This window comes from Eutrigla gurnardus (genome assembly GCF_963514095.1).
Source record: "Eutrigla gurnardus genome assembly, chromosome: 19".
NCBI lineage: Eukaryota > Metazoa > Chordata > Actinopteri > Perciformes > Triglidae > Eutrigla > Eutrigla gurnardus.
In genome coordinates this window covers 17,853,663-17,878,175 of record NC_139930.1, presented here as the reverse complement: position 1 = coordinate 17,878,175, position 24,513 = coordinate 17,853,663, and the positions used below count along the sequence as shown (strand labels likewise).

Here is a 24,513-nt window from a genome sequence, read left to right as displayed (position 1 = left end):
ACTCCACTCTGCGTGTTTTCAGGACTTCAGCAGCGTCCGGCTGAACCTGCACCTTCCAGTAAACGTCTCTCACAGGGGCGTTTAGTCCCGATGATAACATTAACGACGGCTCCGCTCCACAAGTGTGCCAATAAAGTGCGGAAAGCCAGCGCGCCGACACCTCGGCCTCTTCACGGTGACATGATGATGATGATGTCGCTTCCCGTTACTCCGTTGGGTGTCAGCGTTTGTCTTCCCTGTTGTCGTTTCCAGCCTCTTTAATATCACACCTGCTCGCCACTCAAATATCCACATCCGGGGGGAAACGGGCCGTTTGCTATCGGATGTCGTTATTTCCACACAAAAAAAACAACAACAATTCATCACATTTATATCGTGTATTTGTTACAATTTATTTTGCAAAGTTAGCAAAGCAATGTTTAAATCAAGCAGAGAAAAGACGTATGTCTTCTTAACGAGCCAAACTGATCCCCTTGTGTTCATGAATAACCTTCCATCCTAAGGATGTTTTTTAACTTATAAAAGTGCTTGTATGAGCGTTCTGCAGACAGACATCGCATGTTGTTGTGCAGGTGATTAGAAGTGTTGACTTCACATATATATGCATATATATCGCCTTTTCTCTAGGTTCCTCGTGTTCAGTTTCTCTGTATTCATAACAACGGTTTCAATGCTCAACTAGAGCTACAAAAGCCCAGAAGGACGGCTGACCCTGAGAGGAGTTAACAAAAGCCTTTCTGATAACAAGAGACAGGAAAAATAACATTTCAACAATAAAGGCTTCACTTCTAGTTCTATTTGCACTTACGAATATGATGGTTACATATATGTGTCTATATGGTCCTCATGTAGGTAAACGTGTTGCATACAAAATAAAAGTGCATCCAAATATTCTATCAAAGTAGGGCTGGATATAAAAATCTATGTTAACACTAATAATCAACAAATATGGATATTGGAATGACATTTGAGGGTTACATCACTTTACTCTTATGAAGCCTTTAAAACCAGGAAACCACGACATAGGAAATCCCAAATCTCAAAAGATAATATCTAACACAGTACTTTTTAAATGTACACACACGCCGTCAAATCCAAAGTAAGCCACGAAGGAACAACGTTTAAAACATTTGGGACGAACAACTTCATCACAGTATTATAATGAATTCCCATTCATGCTGCTGAGAGTAACCATAGTTACCGTCTAACGTCAAACATAACTTAACAGAGAGGAAGTGGACCCGATGATATGTTTAAGTGCTGCTCGGTAAAACTGAGATATGAGAGAAAGTATTATGACCCGTTTAACTTCCTAACTTCCACTATAAGCAGCTCATAACACATAATTAAAACTACTTATGCCAATATTTCCTACTAAGATAGAAAATTGCCCAACCTTATATCAAAGCATTCCTCACAATCTCAACCCAACAAACTGGGTCAAATAAATCTTTGTGTGTCTTGGAATAACAAATCTAAGTGGAAAAAAATGAAAGTATTGGTCATTTTCACAAACGCCTAAAACAAACTGCATTTGCGTCCGCCTGACTAATGACCTCATTGTTGAGAATAATGGCCGTGCTCGCCCGGCAGCAAAGGAATAAGTAACACACTGTTCATTTGCCTCACCGCCACGGAGGAAGTAAATCACAGAACCACTCCGAGGTGGAGGTTGTTAGGCGCAACCTATTCTGTAGTTTAGGTACAGACGGCGTCAAGTAACATAAAGGATGCCCACACTTCTATTATTAATCGTGCTTTTAGCTAGAATGTTGTGCAGTGCGTCTCCAATCCCTCGGCTTACAGCGACGGCATCAAACTTTTTCTAGAAAGTGAGAGATAAAGAAGTGATCCACTGGCCCCCAAACACCCGGCCCATGGTCTCAAGCCATTCCCACTTCAATCACATGGAGCACATAAAAAGAATATATTTATATATATATAAAAAAGGCAGCTCTGATGCACCGAGCGGCGTTTTGTCAAGTGGTGGATAGGTAAATGACGGAATGACAGACAGAAACGGAGCAGCTATAAATAGGAGGATGGAGACACCGACAATGGTGGTAAACAACAGTCTGGCATCCAGGATCATTTTCTAAACGTACATGCACTGTAAAACAGCAACAACACCAACATTAACTGCATCTTCCATTTGCTCAATTGGTGGTAAACGTCCCTCTGTGGCACACGCAAAGCAATCAGGATCAAAAAGCTTTTTTTTTTTATACACAATTGTGAAGAGAAGAGCCATAAATTGGAAGGAATTGGTGATGATAGGGGGCCGGAAAGAGCATAACGATCCCGAAACAGATGCAGACGAATCAATAGCTCCAACAAACCACAATTGGACCACATGAGATTTCTTGACCTCCATAGAATCCACTCGAGACAATTACCCAATCACACTTTATACACACACACACACACACACACACACACACACACACACACACACACACACACACACACACAGACACACACACACAGACACACACACACACACACACACACACAGCAATGTAAGTAAATGTAAATAGTATTGTGGCAATCAATATGTAGCATTGACTTGTGGCCGGTACGGATATATAGACAGCGATGTACCTCGTATCCATTATTCATTTCATTTAAACGGAAGTTGAAAAGCCGATTTACTACTTCACTAATTTAACACAAGAAAGCCTCGTAGAAAAGTGCATTTCTGTCATTTCATCATGTCGACTCTCACAAAAGGAGCTGGCCGTCATCATCTTTATAGGTATTCATTTTTATTTATTTTTAAAAACTAGACAAATTCTCCTGCCGCGGTGTAATATAGTCATTTCCCTGTATGATGGACAATGGAATTACAAAAATGTGCCCATATTCATCATGGTGAAAATTTGATTGATTGAATCTCTCGGTGAAACCACAGCGACCAAATGTGTTGTATTATATATTTTATGACACTATAAGCAAAAGCAGCAAATAACAATGTGGGGAAATGATTAGAGGGTGATAGACATCGGGCCAGGAACTGCACTTCTGGACCAAAAAGAATGAGTGCCATTTCATATTGATGGGTGTAGTCGTCACTTTGGTGAGAAAACGTCTGAATACGAAGAAAAGAACCAGCAAATAAAGAAAATGTTGCAATCTAATTTAAAAATCTGTCACCTGTAAAATAGTAGTTATACTTGTAAAAGCCTAGTGAAATAGTGCTGAAATCAAGAGGCCAGGGTTAAGGTTCATCCTCGGGGAGCATGGAAAATGTAAGACGTGGTGCTCACGAGCACAATTTTAAAAAATTGACAAAACAACTTAAAATAAATGTCTTCCATGTCAATAGTTGTTTTTTATTGAAAGAACCTGTCCTTTTGTCCTCTTTTTTCGGTGTTAAAGAAAGACTGAGTGCCCTCAGCCCTTCTGGTGCATCGACTATGAGTCAAATGAAAAGCAATCAGATACACAAAGAAGCCGGTGGAGAAGGTTATAAAAAGGGAAGATTCTTCAGCAGACTGAAATGCAAAAAGGGAACACCCCTAGTAATTCAAAGGCTGGTGTGTTTGATGAGCTGGGTAAATTAGATCTACGTCTGTTCATCACTGTTTAAGCCCCTAAACGTTACGTCACGAGTCAACCGAACCAGCTGGGTCATGACATCATTGGTTTATGACTCGGGGAGCGTTTTCCATTAGCCCTGAAAAACAAACCTGCCGTTTCCTGCAGGTTATCGTACACCTTGTAGGTCAACGGGGAAAGAGCCGAATGTCATCGGCATATATTCACTCACACACACACACACACACACTCTGTATTCAACAGACAAGACACAAAAGAGGCAAGAAAGAAAAAACATAGAAACAATGGAGCAAATTCCATCATCTTTGAAGATCTTTTCTTGCACTTAGTTGCTAAGGTATTGAGGTCATGACATCACTTTACTCATTTTCCTGTAATGTCATGAAAAACAAAAAGGTTTTGAACATGCAACGGTATCTCTTCCCCCTCATTCTCACTTCATTTTGTGCAATCGTTGGCATTCATTGGCCGACACCAGGGAGGCCTGCGTTATCAACCGACTATGGATCAGGACCAACTCCAGTCCGGAGGCCATTAAGGGGGAGCGAGCGGTTCACGCTCCCCGCCTTGCCGATCCTTAATTGGTCCCCTCAGAAGCCCCGACGCACACAAACCTCACAATCGGCCCCCTGGAAGATTGTACTTGAAGAGAAAAGAGAATCCCCCATTCGCCCGAGCCGCTCGGCATCGATTAGCCGGCTCTATCGCTTCGGTTTCTTCTTCACATTTTCCTCCATCTTATTCCTTTTTCACCTACAGATTACAATCAGCCAGGGTGATCTTTGAGTAAAGCATACAAGTCGAGATAAAGAGGAGCGGGGGCCGAGGAGGAAAATGGCTGGAACAAATGGGAGATGACTCAGGACTGCCTGCTGGGTAATTGGGTTTTATCCTCTCATTTTATCAGGCCTTGTTCTCGGAGTACAGCGAAACAACAACGCACACATACACGGGAACGATACCTCGACATTAGCGGATCTCGAGATAACTGATTAGGAGTGGGAGAATGAGACCGGTGCCGCAGTCTAATTATGATACTCCACAGGACAAAGAACGCTGACCGTTTTCTGGGGAAAATGAAAAGGCCTCTTTTTTCGCTCTTTCCGCATCTGATATCGAGGTATCGGACACAGTGGGCTAACACACGACGAAGACGTCAACGGGAGGCGCTGCAGCACAAAAGGTAGTCTTTTCTCCATTTCCACATTCTAATTCACGACTGATATTTCAATTTCAGATACGTCTCCAATAATACGGATCTCGTCATGACAATCGTTGCCTTCGCCAAGTCCCACCCCTTTAAGGCGGACAGGAGGATCTTAGCCTGACACAAGCCGGATCTGACCAGGGTCCAACAACTATCTGGCTCATGGTCTCTTTTCAGATTTTGTTACGTTTTCTTGGCCGGTTTGAGGATTTCGAGCTCATCCCGGTGAAACTTTCTGCAATGATGATACTAGATACCCGAAGAGTTTGGAAGGAGATGTATTTTCTAAAATATTACGTTTCTGGAGCTAGCATTAGCAATGTATGTTAGCATATCATAAACTTACTTGAACCCGTTTCCTTTGTTGAATCAGTTTTATGGATTTAAGTTTTTTCGTACTAGGTATTTATTCAGTTAGTGGCAGTGTGGGCTCCATGGTTGCTATGACAGCATGATGAAGCATCGGTGGGGGGTGGGGCTTAGTGAAGGCTCAATTGCAAAAGTCAACCAGCAGAAGATGTCTCTCTAATTTCTATTATGACTTTCAACAAAAATAATGTATCGCAAACTACAAGTTTTAATATGGAACCAGAATGACATCTGTCCAACGCTATATTGTAGCATTATATTATATATTATACTATATTGTATATATTATAGCTACGTCTCAGAGTTCTTTCAGAATAAAATACAACACCCCGCGTTTAATGTTTTTAATAGTTTTGGATGACTGGAGCTCTATAGTGCTGGGAGGCATACAGGAAGCTGCTCATACAAAGAAAAGAAAAGACATTGTAAAAAGGATAAATTCATTGTTATTTTCAGTGTCTCCAGAGAAATTGTGGGCAAAAAATAATAATACTTGAGTGACATTATTAAGCAGCATCCATCAACTCTGGGCTCGAGTCGGTCCAATAAGATGAAATGAAGCAGAAATAGGCAAAGCTCTTTATTGATTCCGCCGTCTGTGAGGTGAAACAAAAGTAAAGTCTTTAAATGAATGTCGCCACATCGATGCACAGAATAGATGTTATCTATCTTGGTGACAAAGGGGAGTCCTTGGCTGAAGGGGAACCTCATCAAAGTTACACATGCGTAACCTTGCAGCGATGGCTCGGGGAGAGAAACGCACAACCTATGTATGGATAAACATTAGATTTCAGCTGCTCAAGTCATTAACTAGTGTCAACACACAAAAAGGAAGTCAACGCGGCAAATAAAAAAACGCTATATTTCTTATATCCATATTTATTCACAATTTTTTGTTTTAAAATGCTTAATTCGTTCTCATTTGAATGTAAATCAGTAGCACAAATAGATTTTTTTTCCCTCATTCAAATTCATATTAAGCAAATGTAACCAAGCGGCAGGCTAAGACCACCGCTGGAGGTGAACAAGACTGTGTGTTTTATTTTTAAATTATTATTATTGTAATTTTATTGTGAATGTTTTTTCTGGACTGTTCTTTACTTTAATTGAACTGTTTTTAATTCATCGTTTTTTTAATCGTATATTCTTCTTGTTCAGCACTTTCATGGAAAGCACTTTATAAACAAATGTAATATTATTATAATTATTATTAATAAAAGTAACTTGCAATGACTCACATTCAGGTTTTCTTGCAGCGGAATTATTATTCTTTCAATTACATTTTTTAGAGAATTTCAGAACACAACTCACGTTGGCAGATAGTCGAAAAACCAACAAACAGTGGTGTTGTGAACCCAGGTCTGGGTTTATGGTCTGGTTTTAGGGTTTAGGGAGGGCTGGAGCTGGATTAAGAAGCTCTGCAAGAGTGACTTTTACCACTGAGGAGGAGAAAAATGAAAGAAAATCACTGGTTCTGGCAGAGTGAGGACGAAGGATGGGAAGGACAGCTGACCGGTGATGGCTGGTCAAGGTTGTGAGGGTCTAAGAGGGGGGGGGGAGGGATACAGCAGTCAAGCTGGGAGATGAGCTGCACACACTGAACTTTCACCTTGTCATCATTGAAGCTGTTGCCCTTTGTGAAAATAAATCCTGCGTTTCATTGCCAAATAAAAACAAAAAGAAGACATCTGAGGCAAGCAGTTTGTCCCAGCTCCTGTGAACACACCTTCACTGGTGATTTTTTTTACATGTTGTTTTCCCGTAAACCAAGAAAATCTTCTCCTCCCTGCAGATTCAACGCCTGCAGCCGGCTGAACGATCACATATTCTCATCACGTATGAGTACAACATGGTCGCTGGCCAAAATAATATAAAAACATCTCCCACCCCAAATTTGAAAAATGTTATTTAATTATGAGGTGGGTGATTAACATGCATTTAATATGCAGGTTTAACTATAAGATTATGTCCACTTCATTAACTTCCATGTTGTTTATTCCATTTTTTTTTTTTAAGAAAAACAGACGACAAACTTAACATACTGATGACGAACACGGCTGAAGGTGCTGCTGACTTGCAAACACGTTCCACTGCATCACATCCAAAACTGCTGTAAATGAATGTCTTAGTGAGTGTGAAGGAGATTTATTTTAGTTTTAGTGTTTAATCTCGCAGAATGTGGGTATTTTTATCTGATTATATCTGAACAAATCAGATCCTGAATCCAGAGTCCTACACAGAGGGAAGATTTCAACCATTTATCCATTTAACTTTCAATTATTTGCAGTTTTGAATGCGTGTTGCTTTTTTTTATGCATTATTCTTTAAAAAAAAGGTGCAGTAATATAGTCGAATCAACACAGTGAAATGTGGTTATGTGCAACATGTCAATATGTAGTAACAGAGTAATAATTAATTCATAATTAACATTAATCAGAGCACTCGCATAAGAACACTATCATGGTGCCAGATATATTATGTATGATTCGCTTACGTCCCTTCACTTCCCTGTTGTTTCCTTCACTTTTTTCCGAGACTAAAATTGCTCCATTCTCTACACCAAATGTGTTGCCATGGTGAAAAGAAATCAAACAATAAGGAAGTTAAACATCATAATTACCCCTCCAATGACTATCTCATCCACAACAACTGGATTCAATCAAGTTTCTTGGCAAAACATTTTCAGCAGAAGAAACGAGTGCCGTCACAGTGCGAGTCCAAACAGCGCCAAAAATCCACTGTTTTATTCCCACCAATGATGACGGAGCTTTGATGGTTTTACTACAACAACAGTCACACATGACTACAGAGAGGCTTTATGTTCACTACATACACCGAGAGGGAATCTAAAAGCCCAAACCTGCAATTCAGACTCACTAAAAATGTCAAATAGATGTTTGGGGGGGGGTTGAAATATGGCTGGGCATTGTGCTTTCCTGCAGTTTGTTTGTTTTGTTTTAGTAAAAAAGGAAGAAAGGAGGTGTAGATATAAATAAATGTGGACAAACAACCCCAAACCGACCGTTAACCAACGGGACTGGGACTGAAACAAACCGCGGAGCAGGAACATTTAATGGGATCACAGTTCATCTTAGTTGACGACAATTTCCTCAAACATTTAGGGAGCAACCTCGAAGGCAACTAAAGGACATCCATCACACCTTCACAGACGTGGGTTTCTTACATCTCCCACATGTGATGTTTCCATCGTCACCGTCTACAGTTCTACAGTTTCACCCGTACGACGTTTCGAAACAACAACAAACACAACAACAAACAACGCTGGTGCTGCCGCATGTCCAAACGTGTTATTTCTGATTTACTTTCATCACATTTCCTCACTTCACACCAAAATCGTTGTTTGAACATGTTCGCTTTCTGCATGTCAAAACACTGTCACACACACACTAAAACACACACACAGAAACACACACTGCACCCCTACTTTAATCCAAGTCATTAAATATGCATTTGCTTTTAATTACTCTTGAAATTAATTCATCAGGGAAAAACAATGACAGGTGCTCGCTGTTACTGACAAACGGCTGTGGTAGTTACTGATAACATGAGATACTGGGGGGGGTCTCTCTCTATCCCTATCCCTCCCCCTCTATCTCCCCCCCCGTCTCTCTCCCACTCCCTCCCTCTCTCTCTCTCTCTCTCCCTCTCCCCCTCTCTCTCCCTCTCCCACCCTCGTCTCTCCCTCTCTCCCTCCCCCTCTCTCTCCCTCTCCCTCTCTCTCCCTCTCCCACCCTCTCTCCCCCTCCCCCCCGTCTCTCCCTCTCTCCCTCCCCCTCTATCTCCCCCCTCCCTCCCTCCCTCCCTCCCTCTCTCTCTCTCTCCCTCCCCCTCTATCTCCCTCTCTCTCTCTCTCCCTCCCCCTCTATCTCCCCCCTCCCTCCCTCTCTCTCGCTCCCTCTCCCCCTCTCTCTCCCTCCCCCCGTCTCTCCCTCTCTCTCCCTCCCCCCCGTCTCTCCCTCTCTCCCTCCCCCCTATCTCCCCCCCTCCCTCCCTCTCTCTCTCTCCCTCCCTCCCCCCCCGTCTCTCCCTCTCTCCCTCCCCCTCTATCTCCCCCCCTCCCTCTCTCTCCCTCTCCCCCCTCTCTCTCCCTCCCTCCCTCCAGTCAGGTGAGGTGAGAAATGATGCCAGAACCAAAACATTCGTCACGGCGACAATCCACTGAAACTAAATTACATCGGAGAAAAAAAAAAGGAAATCGCAAAGGAGGAGTGGACAACAGGAAAAGGATGAGGAGGGACGGGGGTGTTTATGAAATAAAATAAAAACGATGCCCAAAAAGTGATGCCCATAGATACAAACCATGAGGGGGAGGAGGGGGGGAGGAGTTTGGCATTGAAGTGAAAGGTACATGGTGTGAATCTTGCCTTTGTGCCGATGCCCTTGAGTTAGCCAGTGAGGCATTGAATGGTGAATTGTGGATGGGCAGTTATCTCCAAGGCTTCCCCCGTTCAGTGTTATTAGACAACACATGACAGCCATGCTGGCGCTCATCGAACAGAAGAGCTTCAAGGCTGCGGGAGACGAGGCCGGGTGGCCAATCTGCAGGAGGCGACCGAGATGGCCGGCATCCGACGCCCCCGCCGTTTCCTTTTAGCGTCCGGGCCTATCAGATACCACAGTAGGATGCGCAGTGCATGCATGGCAAACACTCGTGTGACATTAAATATGAATCATGCTGAGTGATGAAAGTATAATCACCGTGTAGTATGTAACTATGAATATGTGATGGGGATCGGGCCACGCTCACGTGAACCTGGTCAAATACACACAAAAAAAACTAAAACCTTTCATCACTGCACTCTGAATGTCTCTGCACGTGACAATTAAATGTGAACATATTTATAGCGGGTGTTGACAGACGCAGTCATCTGTTAAAATGTGGCCGATGGCAGCGGGAGGGTGGACCACTAATCTGGAACAACTAAGCAGCAAACAGCCGGTTCTGATTACTGAAGCCAATGCAGAGTGACGTTAACATTCTTTCGAATGGCCATCAGGGGGCGACTCCTCTGGCTGCAAAAAAGGAAGTCAGAGTGTGAAAATTTTTATGAGAATTTATGCTTTCAGTCCCTAGCCTCAAGTCTTTCTCAATCATAAACATGATCATGTAGTGAATTATGGTCTATTTAGAGTGAAATAGACGATAAACAGGGTATGCTTTACGCCGTGGCTATCTTGTGATGGACTGTATTGTCCAGTGTGGGTATTGTCTGTGTTTTTATTATTTAATATAAAGTTTCTGTTGCCGCTCCCTCTTGTGTCACTTCTGGTTCCAAAAAAAAACAAGACAGCAAAGGACAAAATACAAGATTGCATCGGCCGAAATGGCAAACGCGAGGCTTCAAAGCCGCAGTCCAGAAACCAATCACATGTGGACTCATTCTGACGTTCCAACAGCTCCGACAGTGATTCATCTTCTCCAAAAACCCAATCCAGCTGATCACATCAATTTCAGGAGTCCACAATGTTTTCATTTTGAAGTAGCTTGAAATAATCAGTAGTCATCTGCATATTTGACGTTCCAGAAAGATATTTTAATCAACATTCCATATATCTTGTATCGTTACCTTCCTAGATAGAGAGAAAATATTCAGATCAGAATCCAACAATCGATGACGAGGCACCCTTAAAAGAAAATACACCAGAAATAAACAACAGCATCTAATAACAGAACTGTAAAACAGATTGCAAAGCAGACAAAGGACCTACGATAATCTATAGATCACCACAATGGAATCGAGTAGACAATACGATGTTACATCAACAGATTCATAATCAAAAGGATGTTGTTTTTCTTTTTATTGAAGCAAACAAAAGGATTCTCTTCCAATCAATCCCTCCTCTTGTGGGAATACAGAGAACAAAAGCTCCTCTATTGACCAGATTCCAAAGTCTCAATATCTCGCAGACAACAACAAAACAAAAAAAAAACAATAGCTATTTGATTACCAGTGTTGCTCCGTCCAACGGCGTCTCTCATCACACTTTATCTCGTGATGTTTACTCACAAGCAGAAATGTCTACAACCCATAATTTCCCTCCCCATATATCTGATTTTACAACGTTCTGCTTCCACTGGGGGACCATGTTCCCTCCCCCTTGTTGGGCTGCTGGCGAGCTCAGATCCCTCTGAATGTGGAGAAGATATGATTGGGGTTGGGGGGGGGGGTTATTGGACAGAGAAATGGGTTCCCTCTGAATAATGCAACAGGGAATCTGGGCAATATGACCACCGTGCGATATCCTACAGAATAGAAACAACTGGAGACCAGCCCATCTGTGCTCGGGAATTCGTCTCATGCGAAAATGTCAGTTAAATCAAAGCTGGAGCTTGAGAAAGAGTCTGGCAGTCATTTTTTTTTTTTTTGGGGGGGGGGGATAAATAAAACATGGCAGATGACTCCATTGCCCTTTATTTATCCGTCTCTGTCTCCATCCAGAGTTTTCCCCCCACGTACGTCATCCTCCTGCCAGGTTGCGTTTCGAGCAGCAGGAGGTCCGATGTTTTCCAAAGCCTTCGCCACGTCGGGGATTTGTCAAAATTGATTAAATTAAAAAGCAAAACTTGTATGTTGCCTGAATTTAAATGCTGTTCGGCGATGTTGTTGACGACTCTTTCCGACAGATCCATGCGTGACATTCGAGTCGCAGGGAGAAGGTTAGAGTGGCGGTCGTCCCACCTCTGCTACTGTGGCGTGATGGGAAGGTCAATCAGAAAGGCTTGCGTGTGAAGAGAGACAGCGAGGGAGAGAGAGAGAGAGAGAGAGAAAGACAGCGAGAGAGAGAGACAGAAAGCTTCGGGCTGACCTGCTTACACGGCTTAACAGCGTTGTCATGCCGGTGTCACGGCACAGGGGTGAATTGATTTCACCCCGATCAACACGTACAGGCCAATAGAATGGATCAATCTAGGGATAAAAGGAATACATTACACTTCCTTTTCTAAATTGGTAAAAGTACAGCCAAAATTTCTGAGAAAGAAGCGGGGTGGCTCACTCGTTAGCCTCTTACATCATGGATTTTGTTTCTTTACATGATGCAACTTGCTTCTTTCTCATCTCCGTTGACAAGCTGTACGGATCGGCTAATAAAACTATCATCAGGACCGAACCGATGTTTTAGATCCATTTAGTTTACACCCTCCAAGGACCCCGTTTAAAGAAAAATAAATTAAGCTGGCGTTCTTCTGTACACTTCTTATTGTGTCCAAACCCCTTTGAAAACCAAAAACCAGCAATACAACCAACTTTCCTACCGTTCCCGTCTCTCAGCCGCCGACTCTTTTAATCGCTTAACTCTCCGTTCTGTCGAAACGCCAAAGGTTCTCTTGCACCAGCTTCTAAAACATTCGGGAGGATTTCGCTGCTTTGTCTTGTGTGACGGCATTAAATGAATATCTTCGCATTTTGGTGATATTCCAAATTATCAACTAATCAATTGGCCATGAAAGTAATTGTTTATTGCAGCACACACATACACACAGAAAAATTAAATAAATAAAACAGTTCTTCTGAGTGATGCCATAGAAGAACCATTTCTGGTTCCACAAAAGAACCCTTCAGACCAAAGTTCTTTAAAGAACCATTTCCTTAAACGGCTCTTTAAAGAACCTTTAAAAGGTGCCTCATAGAACCATCAAAATATGGTTATTGAAGAACTTAAAGAAAGTTAGTTGTGGGCCAAAATGGTTCAAAGAAGAACCGTTTTCAACGATTGTTGTAGCAAAACGTATACGAAACATTCGGACCGTGCTTCATGTCTGATGTCTTTGTACAAGCTCTCATACCATTGAACTAAAATCCACATCGCCCCAAATATGATGAAATATCTCCAAAGAATTTCATTTCCAGCCACGGGGAATCTGAGAGAAAATAAAACTGCGTGCGAAGCCACAGGCCGTCACACGGGTGACTCAAGTTGTGTAGTTGTGTAGCCACACACACTCGTCATGTCACACACCCGCCATATAAACATGTCGGGGGCTGTGGTGCGTCCTCAACGCTTCCACTTCACTGATCACACACACATCCTCCCAGAATGCACCTGTGGGCATTGATTCTAGGTTTTCTCCGTCGGGGGAGTTTGTTCTCGTCACTCCGCGTTTTCTCGCCGTGCTGAGCTTTCACGTCGTACGCTAGCAGGTGAGTGAGACGGGTGGATTCCTGAATAATAACCCGACTATATTAACAGCTGTATTTATAAGTGTGTGTGTGTGTGTGTGTGTGTGTATGTGTGTGTGTGTGTGTGTGTGTGTGTGTGTGTGTGTGTGTGTACTACCATAACTTAGCCGTGCCCTGTATGTTCTACATTATTTAGTCCACTTGGGTTTTTTTTCTGCCTTTCCATTTCATTTTCTGCATAAAGTATTTGACTGTTGACATCCATATTATTGCACAACATAAATATTTATTTCACGGCCTGGCGGCGACCCATCGCAGACGCCACTTTACAACCCGGCAGCTTGTAGAAGCCATGCAGCTTCATGGAAAAACTACATTTTGCCCGAGCAGGCACATTTCACTTTGATGCACAACATTATTATTATTTATTATTTTCCATTTTTCACCGAGCATAGGTCACTCCTTTCAAAAAATATCATGCATCGGTTTGTTTTTTTTTATAACATGCAGCCACTGTGTGTGGATCTTGTGATGTAGTCGGTTTTTCCAAAAAGGTTAAATGTGACGCCTTTCAAATTAACTTTTATATATAAAAATGACACAAACCCCCCCGCTGATCTCTACATGCAAAAGTTGCCCCGCAGATACATATGCATAATCTAATATTTATGCTATGCAAATTTCAAAAGTTGAAGCTAATTTAAAAAATAAAACTTGAGATGCAAAAATGAAAACCTTGGGGCGAGTTAACTAATTGACTTGCAAATGCATCTTTGTTTCACTGCCATGAGAAGCTGAAATGGATGTCAATAGGTCAGGAAGGATTCAGCAGAAGAAGAAGGAAGGAAGGAAAGAAAAGGGGGGGTCGAGATCTCCCGATGTCCGCTCACCGAATGTGGAAACCATTTGGTTTAAACAAATGCATTAACATCTCAGGCTCACATCCCAATCTCATCAGATAAAGAAATGTGATGCATCACCGCTCTGACAGACTGAGGGTTTAAACAGCGTTTATACCCACCAGATGACATTTTAGAAACATGGCTTTGAAGAAAAGACTAATAAAATAAGAAGCATTCACAACATTCAATATGAAACATTCTGAAGAGAGCAACAAACACCGAGCTGTCTCTCCTTCAGCAAAAGCCAACAAAGCCAACTTGTCACATAAACGAATTACTCGCATACAGTGGGCTACGTCTAACACCTTTTTCCATTACACTTGGAAGGTGGCTAACGGCAGCAGAGCGGATGTTATCCTTCACAAAGCGGTGTCACCTGAACAAAACCGGCTCAAACTCCATTTTTGGATCGCATTTAAAAAAAAATAAAACACACACACACACACGCGCGCGCACACACACACTCCTTCTCAATCAGGACCACAGGACTCCAACACGAGTGGCGCATTGCAAAAAAAAACTTGTCATAATTCAAATGTCACTTATGTTTTGTGCACAGTCACATGCACGCGCACACAAAGTGTTCACACAGGGTTATCACTTTTTTATCCAGAAGTCAAAGCTGCAAACACCGTCTGTCATGGCACGCGCACACACACACACACACACACACACACACACACAGTGAGAGCGGAGTGACCCCCTCTGCGAGACATACAAACATTTAGCCCAAAATAGTGCTTGCTCACCTCTTGCTGACGTGGTCGGGAGTCGCGAGGCGAGAAGCACGAGGATGCCGAAACTCAGGTAGCATCCCCCCGAAAACTGTCCCATCACTGCTGCTCCGCGTGCGTCCCTCCCCGTCGGGTCCGGGGCCACTGGACTCGGGTCTCCAGCATGTCTGTCGTCCGCTCGAGACGTCTCCAAACGCGTCCTCGTGCACCACCACCACCCCCGCCCTCACCTCCCTCCAGGACCGGCAGACCCCTTCCCACCGTCCCCCCAGTCCCCCAGTCCAGGTGTTTGGCTCGTTAAGTGTCCGCCAGGAGAGCCGTCATCGTCGGCGGAATCGCAGTGCGGAGAGGAGGGAAAGCCGGGAAGTGGTGAAGGAGCGCTCGGCGGTCCGCACTCTGCCGCGCGACAGGGGGAATAATTAGACGGAGCGCGCGCGAGCCAACCGCTTTCGGTTTTTACAGGGGAGAGAGAGAGAGAGGGAGAGAGAGAGAGAGAGAGAGAGAGAGAGAGAGAGAGAGAGAGAGAGAGAGAGAGGTGTTGTACAAACCCCTGTGGACCTGTTGAGAAATTATAAAAGGTGTGTTTGTGCGCACGCGCCTTGTTTGTGTAAAAACACCACCTTTTCAATTATCTCTCTCTCTCTCTCTCTCTCTCTCTCTCTCTCTCTCTCTCTCCCCGTTTGTTTTCTGGAGTGTGTTGACTGAAGTTGACGTCGTTGCCTCGGAGCTGTTGCCAGTGGCGTTGTCTGGAAAATTGCTGTTTTTTTACTAATTAATGCCTATGTTCAGCCTTAGAGCATATGGCATGTGATTGGTGTCCAATTGCCAATTAAGCAGTGAAATTTGGCTACATTTCCCCAGAATTCATCTATACTGTTTATATTATGTGATCAGCCTGAAGGAATACATTAGCTGAGATGGAGATATTTATATTTTTTATTATTTTAGCCAATCCGAGTATTTCATTTTCACAGAAGTCGTCCAGGAAGTTATATAGGCTAATTTTAAATGTAACATTATAGATTATTATTATAACCCAAGCATAAAAGCAGTGTTTTAATGATGAGTGAAAGAAGTATTCACATCCTTTTAATAAGGCAAAAGTAGAAAAACATCAGTAATGTCAATTTCATGTCTTGAATTCAGTCAATAATTAGTAACATTGACTTTTGAGTATAAAAGTACCTATTAGGCTAAGTGGCTTCTCTCGTATTGTATTGTTATATCTCAGTTTTTTAATATGGCAGTTGGATGAGATGAAGCTCTTATTTAACAGGTTTTATTCCAATGTGCTGAATAATAATGCGTCATTTTATCATTTTCAGCAACGGTGTCACAGTTGGTAAATTGGGGTAACTGAAGGAGGTCAAACGCAGCGAGCAGCTACAGTGGAGGGACACTTACTGGAGGTCAAAGGTCAGGAACAGGCTAACAAGATGGCAGTTCAAAGAGTCCAACAAGTCTGAGAGAGAACGCTCAGACTGTGACGAGCTGGCACTTAGCGGGGAAAAGGGCGGTGTAAGTGGTGTCAGGGTGATTTGGGGCGACAGGTGGGCAGGTGGACCAATGGGAGTCAGGTGACTGGGACAGTCTGTGTAGAAAAGACTGAGGCCATCTGGTGGACAGGTAGAGAATAGGCTGGGGAGGAGGGATCGTGACTGGAAGGGGAAGGAAAAGGTTGAAATGAGGTTTTTCAAAATAACAGTACAACATTCCCCCTCTGAAAAGTTTAAATGCAAGTTTAAGAGGAGATGCAAGGTGAGCGTGGTCAACGTGAGACATCCCTATGTGTTCAATGATAACTTTTTGAAAAAGGCTATATTTAAATATGCAAATTATGCATAATCGTATGAAATAAGTACTGATTTGTCTTAATTTCCAGAAGTTAAAAATTCTTGTTTCATTTTGTTTTCGTGTTAAAGTTCTTTTCCCTGAAGCCTGAGGGATGTTCTCAAACAAACTCGATTTGTCTAGACACAATAATCACTTTCAGAGAAAATAATAACAATCATCATGAACTATTTTTTTCTTTGTTGTTGATTTTGGTTTTGAATGGTCATATTTTCGGTTTTCTCTGTTCTCACTCCATGAATCAGAAAATACTGTCAACAACCATAAAAAAAAAATCATTAAAAGTAAAATTTTCAATAAATCAGGTTATGAATGATTCATGAACAAACTCCACTTTTAAAAGACAGGAATTAAACTGGAACGTTTGGCTGTAGAATTGGAGATGAGCCAGACTCATGAGAAAAAAAAACCTAATTTTCAAAATATGTATTGTACATTTCCATGAGTTTTTCAACACACTAAAGGCTAAAAAGAAGTAACCATGAAACACTTTTCTGAAATGTTTAAAGCAGTCATTTTAGGCTAATTGAGTTGTTTTGTTGATTATGGGATTTTATTTTGAAAGGTTACTATGCATATTATTAGTGTATATGAGCATGCCGTCCTGTGCTATCCACCTATATCTCTCCATTGTGATTGGACGGCTGCGTACAAAGATGACTATTGTGTGTTTTAGTACATAAAACGTGAGTCAGGGAGCCAAAAAACACTTAAAATGGTCCCAGAATCTATTTTTTGTTTGTTCTGGTTCATTAATGAATCAGTCCACAAGTTGAAGCAGCACCGCTGTGTTTGTGTTCGATTATCCCTTCACACCATAAGTTCCTCATGTTATTAGAGCAACACCCCCCAATTAGAGGCTTTTTGGGGGGTAAAGTGTCACCACACTGAATTTAGATGAGTTCCTCATTATAGTTTAAATCACTAGCTTCATATTGGAAAATAGGTAAATAACAAACTTCAGAATATAAACAGCCAGATGTGATGAATAAATCCTTCAGCCAAACTTTTTTATGGGTTGAAAATCTTTGCCTCTAATCAAATATGGCTGAGAACAGTCCTCATTTTCTGAGCTCATGAAAAGTTAACGTTTTTCACAAGAAAGTGGAACAAGCGAGTGGAAGAAGGGGAGAGAAAATAAAGTCTGATCAGAAACTGATTCTGTATGCAGAAACCTGCATGCTGACATCCCTCCCGTGCATCTACAGAACCGTAATGTGTCTCTGAGCATTCAGCGTGGACCAGTAAAACCCACCGGAGGGCCAAGCTCTCCACGGACTTCTGATAATATTCTCATTTTTAATATTTGATGTGAAGGTAAAGTCAGTAAGCAGATCGTTGCTGCTGATCAGACTTGATGGATGTGTATTAGTTTATCTAACTAACTCCGATGAATCATGGTCCACCTGTACAACACTAACTACACCTGGTGAAATAAGTGACTAATTCCCCATCATTCCCTTGTATAGGCTGCATATTTCAGTGTGCATGTATGCAGACAATCATGTGCAATTCATGCAGAATGAAATGCAAACGTTTGGCATCTAAGAATCTTGATTACGGTCAGTGCGTTTAAAAAAGAAAAACCCATCACATAGCATTTTTGAACATGCTGCATTTTAATGCAAAGAAGCATCTACACATGAAGAAGAGAGCATATGGACCGTTTCCCTGATATGCTGATGTGAAGTTAACCAGCATGCTGGAAAAGTAAATCATCCGGAATGAGGATGAGATACTGCGTTTCTTGCATTTCTGTCTTTTTGTGGAAAGAAATGAGAGGAATGTATCGTGGAAGTTAAATAAAAAAATAATTTCAATATTTCAGATTATTTACCCCCTGTATGGTCTTCATTTTTGGTATCCCTCGGGTCAAATCAACCGGGACATATTTGGGGTATTAAAAACATTTCTGATTTTACTTCATAAACCATTAATAGCCTTTATGTTGTCTTTATCTCAATTTCAAACAATAGGGTTAATAATTGCAATCGGTCTCTACTAGAACACAATTAACAATGGATGTGTGATTTGTTTTTTGGATAAAAGTCATAATTGATGTTAAAGTGGCCATGATCTATATATGCAATATTGCACTGTATGACATTATAAAAGGGGAAGCTTGTACTGATGAACTTTGTTTAGCTGCAACTTTACTGTTTTTTTGTTGCTCTCATAGCATCGTTTTAGCTACAGCACGCTAGCGTAGAGGAGCGTTTAGCTGCTAAAGAGGCTGATGTTTCCCTCAGGACACACATTTGGGGGGCAAAACGTTTCATTAACAACTTGTTCCTGCTTCTCCCACGTGGCCCAAACAATAGATTTAACAAATAATGAACATTTCTGGCCATAAAAAGCCCAAATTCGGTGGCATCTGGCACATTGTAATGTTCCATCTGAGCTTAACGGCTGAATAAATATTTGAATGAGTTACCTGATTGTGAACAATGAATTTAATATAAAGGAGAATTAGTCTCCTTGTGTTTTTTTTTACTGTGTCTGTAAATAGCTCTAAATATTTAAAACCAAACCTATTCCTGTTTGATCAGAACTTTGGTAATTAAGAACTATCATACCTTATTTATTATTTGTTTTAAATTATGTATAGACACCATCACCGGGATGTCGTCCCCCCCCCCCCCCCCCTCCCCGTCTCTGTAATCAATGCATTCCTTAATGAGTTTTGACACCAATTACTTTGCAAATATTTGTCCAACACTGAAGATGCTGCGAGGACACAACCTCTCAGCTGAGCAGGGATAAAATACATTTATTTCATTTATATTGGCATTAATGCAGCTTGGTCAGTGCTCCTTAGCTAAAAGCTAAAAGCTAGCTTCATAATTCAAGGTCAAGTGTTAAAGTCATCTTAGTAGCTAACAGTATTGGTGGTTTGGTAGCAACCTGTCAATCAGCTGGTAAGCCCCGCCCCATAAAGAAAACCCTGCTTTGACTCTAAATGGACCTGTCAATCAGCAGGTAAGCCCCGTCCCCTAAAGCATCCCCTGCTTTCTGGTCTGGTGGACTCTAAATGGACCATAATGTACTAAATGAACATCATGCTGGATTGAAGAAGACTTGAAACTAGAGATTGAGACCATAAACTCATGTTTACAATGTTTACTGAGATAATACATCAAGAGAGAAGTATAGGACCATTTTCTCATAGACTTCTATACAACCAGAGAGGAGTCGCCCCCTGGTGGCCAGCAGAGAGAAATAGGACCATTTTCTCATAGACTTCTATACAACCAGAGAGGAGTCTCCCCCTGGTGGCCAGCAGAGAGAAGTAGGACCATTTTCTCATAGACTTCTATACAACCAGAGAGGAGTCGCCCCCTGGTGGCCAGCAGAGAGAAATAGGACCATTTTCTCATAGACTTCTATACAACCAGAGAGGAGCAACGCTGCATTATTTGAGGCGGTGGAGTAGAACGTGTTGGCAGCAGCGAGCCGCGGCGGCGAGGTGAGCGAAGCTGCTGTGACTTCTCAATTTAGACGACACCAGCCGGCTGTCTGCGCCGCCGATGACACGTTTTAACAAACACCTGGCTGCAAGTTTAGCACAAAGAACGAAGGGACGAGGCAGGAGTAGGTTTCTTTCAAACAAAGAGAAATCCTGGGAAGGAGAAACGCTCCTCTCGTGGTCAATTAAAATACACTATATCATGTATCGTGCGTGATTTATTGTTATCTGTGTGGTAACGATGCTTTATTAAAGGTTTTTCAATTTGCCTTTGTTGCTGAATCATTTACTTATTTGTCGAAAAGCTATTAGAGTAAACAGTTATTAATGGACTTGAACCATTTATGTGTATTTTAAATGAAGAACAAATTAATTTACAAGGTGAAGCCAGCTTACTGTTTCATCGCATACTAATGAAGCACTCGCTAAAGTTCAGTCAGGAAGGATGTTTATTGTGCACGCTCTTTCATAATTTAACAGACTTTATTGTCACATATCATGTTATAATAAACAATTTATTTCATTTACTTGACTCTCCTGATTGAAATTAAAGTAAGCACATGTTCTTTCATGAACATAAGTGAGGGAACAGAATGGTATCTGAGTGTATTTTAAATTTCTTCTTTATTTCTTCTTTAAAATTCTTTTCTCAAAATGATAACATTTGATTTTCAAGTCATCCTCTCAACATGTGACAATTCATATTTTATAAAAATAATGAGTTAAAAACACTCATTTTAACAAAATGCTTGTGAATAACTTGATTTTTAGGAAGTCTAATAACACGTCAGACTCCGAGTCCTGGAAACCCTGCAGCCTGACAGACCTGCGGAACAGCAGACAGCTTCTGCACATCTTCAACAATACCAGATAATGGTCACGACATTTCCAGGCTGCAAAGCATGCTGGGGCCGTGCACCGGGCAGCGAAATGACATGTCAAGCCACTTTGCTGCCTGAAAGGATCAACAGCTACTTGTCTTGCCTGCCACTTCCACGGCAGCGTTTGCCTCCCGGCAGACGTCGCTTATTGCGTAACATTCTTCAAGCTGTCGAGCAGCGGCCGATGAAACTACGCTCGGCTGTTCGCGAGGCTCAGTGTCATCCCGGTGCTTAGCCGAGTGTCCCGCCATATTGTCTCGCCGCTTGGCGAGCATCTCAAACAGGCCTTGAAGCTGTGTATTATCTTCTCTGAGGGATGTTGTGATTGAGTTGTCAAGTAGGCTGGAGTGTTGTACTTCAACACGGACCACATCTGTTTAGAAAAATAGCCTTTTTGTTTCATAAGCTTGATTATTCACAATGCTAGCAGTTAAAAAGGATATTTGGCATGTTTGAAAAGTAAACTTTCTTGAGACTTTGAAGATAATGCCGATGCCGCTCTTATTAGGCCTACTGGGCAGTGAATAAGACAGTCGGTTAGCTTAGCTTAGCATAGAGACAGGAAGTTCACAATCTCCTTGATGTGTTAATTAATGAGCCTTAAAGGGCCAGTTTTCTCAAATTGTTTTAGACATGCATAAAGTTTCCACTCCATCAATCCCCCCAACGTACTCTCGTCTTTTTCCCCAAAAATGTTGTACTGTTCCTTTAAAGGGGCTCACACACCGGACCGAAAATCGGCGTCTTTGAGAGAGTCGGCGCCCGTGACATGAGTCTACTTGGTGTGGTCGCTCGAATCGGCCCACGTCGGCGTTCATTTCAGCCGATTCAAATGTGTAATCCGCCATTCGAGTCGGTCATTCTTTTACCATTCTGATTGGTGGAGGCTAGCAGCTTGACTAGCGAATCAGTGAAGCCCGGAAGTGACGATGGTAAACATACCAGATAACCAGTGGAATCGAAGAAGGCGGTCTAGAGAGGACCGGCTACTTCCGGTTTTCGTGTTTTTTGGCCCACAATACAGATTAGCGCCGCCTGTTGTTTTGGAGACATTACATCTCGCGCAAGCGCGGAACGTATGGCGTCGGCTGTAATTCCGTAGGTGTGAACCGCCCATGTCGTTGTTCGAGTCGGCCATATTAAGTAGCCGACGCCGAATTTACCGACGCGAGTCGGGCAGTTCTTCCGGTGTGTGCACAGCTTAAGAAACACTCATAAAATGATAAATGTGAGGTTACACTTTTGTGATTTTTTTGTGATTTTATTATGTTGATCACATTGAAATATTTGACCACCTTGAGAATAATTTCAAAGCCATCAAAATAAAAGTCCCCCCCCCCCCCCCCCCCACAAAATAGTGTTCTTTTAAAAATGTCCTTGCAAATATTTGATACAATTCTGTTTCTGCACTTTGGAAGAAATTTCCCCAAATAGTTCCTTTATTAAGAAGTTCCATCTCCATCATCATTTGAAGCAGGAATTTACATTATGCTTCATCTATGAAAGAAAAAATGACAAAGAAAGTTCAAATAACAGCCTGCACCTGTATTGTGCATTCTTCTTTTTGTGATAACTGTACATCTTGTCCTAATACATCCCAATAGCTTTCTCTCAGGACAAAACTCACACATTTTATTTAACTTGAAGATTCTTCCAAAAACTTTCCCATGTGGAAAGTGTTTAGAGGTAAATAGGTGATACTTTAAGCAACCAATCACGGCTGGCTAGCTGGAACAGCCTGCATCATGTGCGTCAGAGTTTTCGTCTGCCTTTCTAATGATCAAACACAGCCGGAGCATGACCCGGCACTAACGGGATTAATTAGGGACTTGATTCTTTTCTAACCTGTGGAAACGACCGAGGCAGGGAGGAAAAGAGACGTTTAATCCGTCCGCGTCCATCCATCACTGTCGGCCGCCTGCCGTCGGTGGCGTTACACCCGGGGATGCAGGATGATGGAGAACAACAAGAATGTGTTGGGAGCATCACATCGCAGACTTAGATCAGGTCACACAACATTGTTCTGATCGATGTGACTTTTATTCTGGGTGTTTTATCGCTGTCCTTGTCCTCAAAGTTGTACTTAATGTCTCGTCAAATATATTTTTAGGGAAATATGATATGATAAAATTAGAATTTTTCTTTTATGACTGATTCTCTTCAATGGATGGATAGATGGATGGAAGGATGGATGGATGGATGGATGGATGGATGATAGACACTTTATTGATCCCAAGTGATATTTCTATGCTGTCCAAAGTCCAAAAAACCTTCTTTTTAAAGAATATAAATGTTTATAGGCGAAAGGATCTGGAGATCAAAGAGGGTTAAAGAAAAAAAAGAAATAACCCTCTAAACCAATTAATAAAAATGGGAGGAAAAAATCGAAATGTCCAGCTCAGCATGAATGTTGATGATAATAATAATAATTCCATAGATTTCAGACCGCCGGTGTATTAAAATACCCCTTTTTTAAATAGCCATTTTCTAACATTACACAGCATGGCAATGAAGAGTGAGCGTTCAGCGTGGCTCCATCATGTGCACTTTCAGATTATCACCGAGACCAAGTGGAATAATCGCCTATGGTGTTTAGCTGACCTCAGCATATGTATAATATGTGGATGCATCATAAGCTTTTATCTTGTGATGAATCACATTATCGGAGGCATCAGGGTTTGGTGGAGCTTTCAGCTCCGACTCCGTGTGAAGGGAAGGGTGTCGGAGGGGGAAATGCAGCGACGAGACCCCTTTCAACTGAAAATAAGGCGAAGACGTTACATCGCTTCAATGTTCTAGATGTGTAAGATGTCACATGATCTAGCACATATCAAGGTCATTTACAGTGAAATGACAAATAATCCAGAAAGGCAGCTTCCTTAAAAACTCTATTTCTGCACCGACACAGCGAAATGAAAAATGTCGTGGACGCTGGCGTTATTAATTCTGATTCCAGAAAATTCAATTTAAGACGAGAACCAGGAGGAGAGCATGCTATGTACCTGTGTGATGATGAGCTGCAGCTACATAGAGGTAATGAATGACACAGTGTGACAGAGTCACTGTAAACGGGGGGAGGCCGGTAAGAGTGGGGGGCGAAGAGACAGACGGATGCTCTGACAAAGGGTTTTTTTCTTCGAGGAACATTATGGATCTCAAGCAGAATTACATTAAAAATGTTCTTCTTCCGGAGACGGCTCCATCATCCCGACCCTCCGCCGAGCTCGCCCGCCAATCAGGAGGAGAGATGGACGTTGCTTCGAGCGCAACAAGACAGTTTCCTCTTCCTGCCGTTGCTCACACACTCGTTACGCAATCTGACTCGTCGTATAAAAACTCTACGAGACAAAAAAGATGAAACACCTCACTTCTATCTCACCATGAAGCTGCATTCAAGAACCTCA

At 42.1% G+C, this 24,513-nt stretch overlaps 1 protein-coding gene across 1 annotated transcript in view; it reads right to left on the bottom strand.

The window, feature by feature from the left end:
- Nucleotides 1–15,106, bottom strand: part of LOC311029676 (netrin receptor UNC5D-like) — a 145,845-nt gene extending 130,739 nt beyond the window's left edge. The window contains exon 1 of the mRNA XM_084034950.1: nt 14,927–15,106. Coding sequence (XP_083891076.1) covers nt 14,927–15,011 — 85 coding nt within the window. The 5' untranslated portion in view covers nt 15,012–15,106. The remainder of the gene's footprint in view (nt 1–14,926) is intronic.
- Between the last annotated feature and the right edge of the window lie 9,407 nt (nt 15,107–24,513).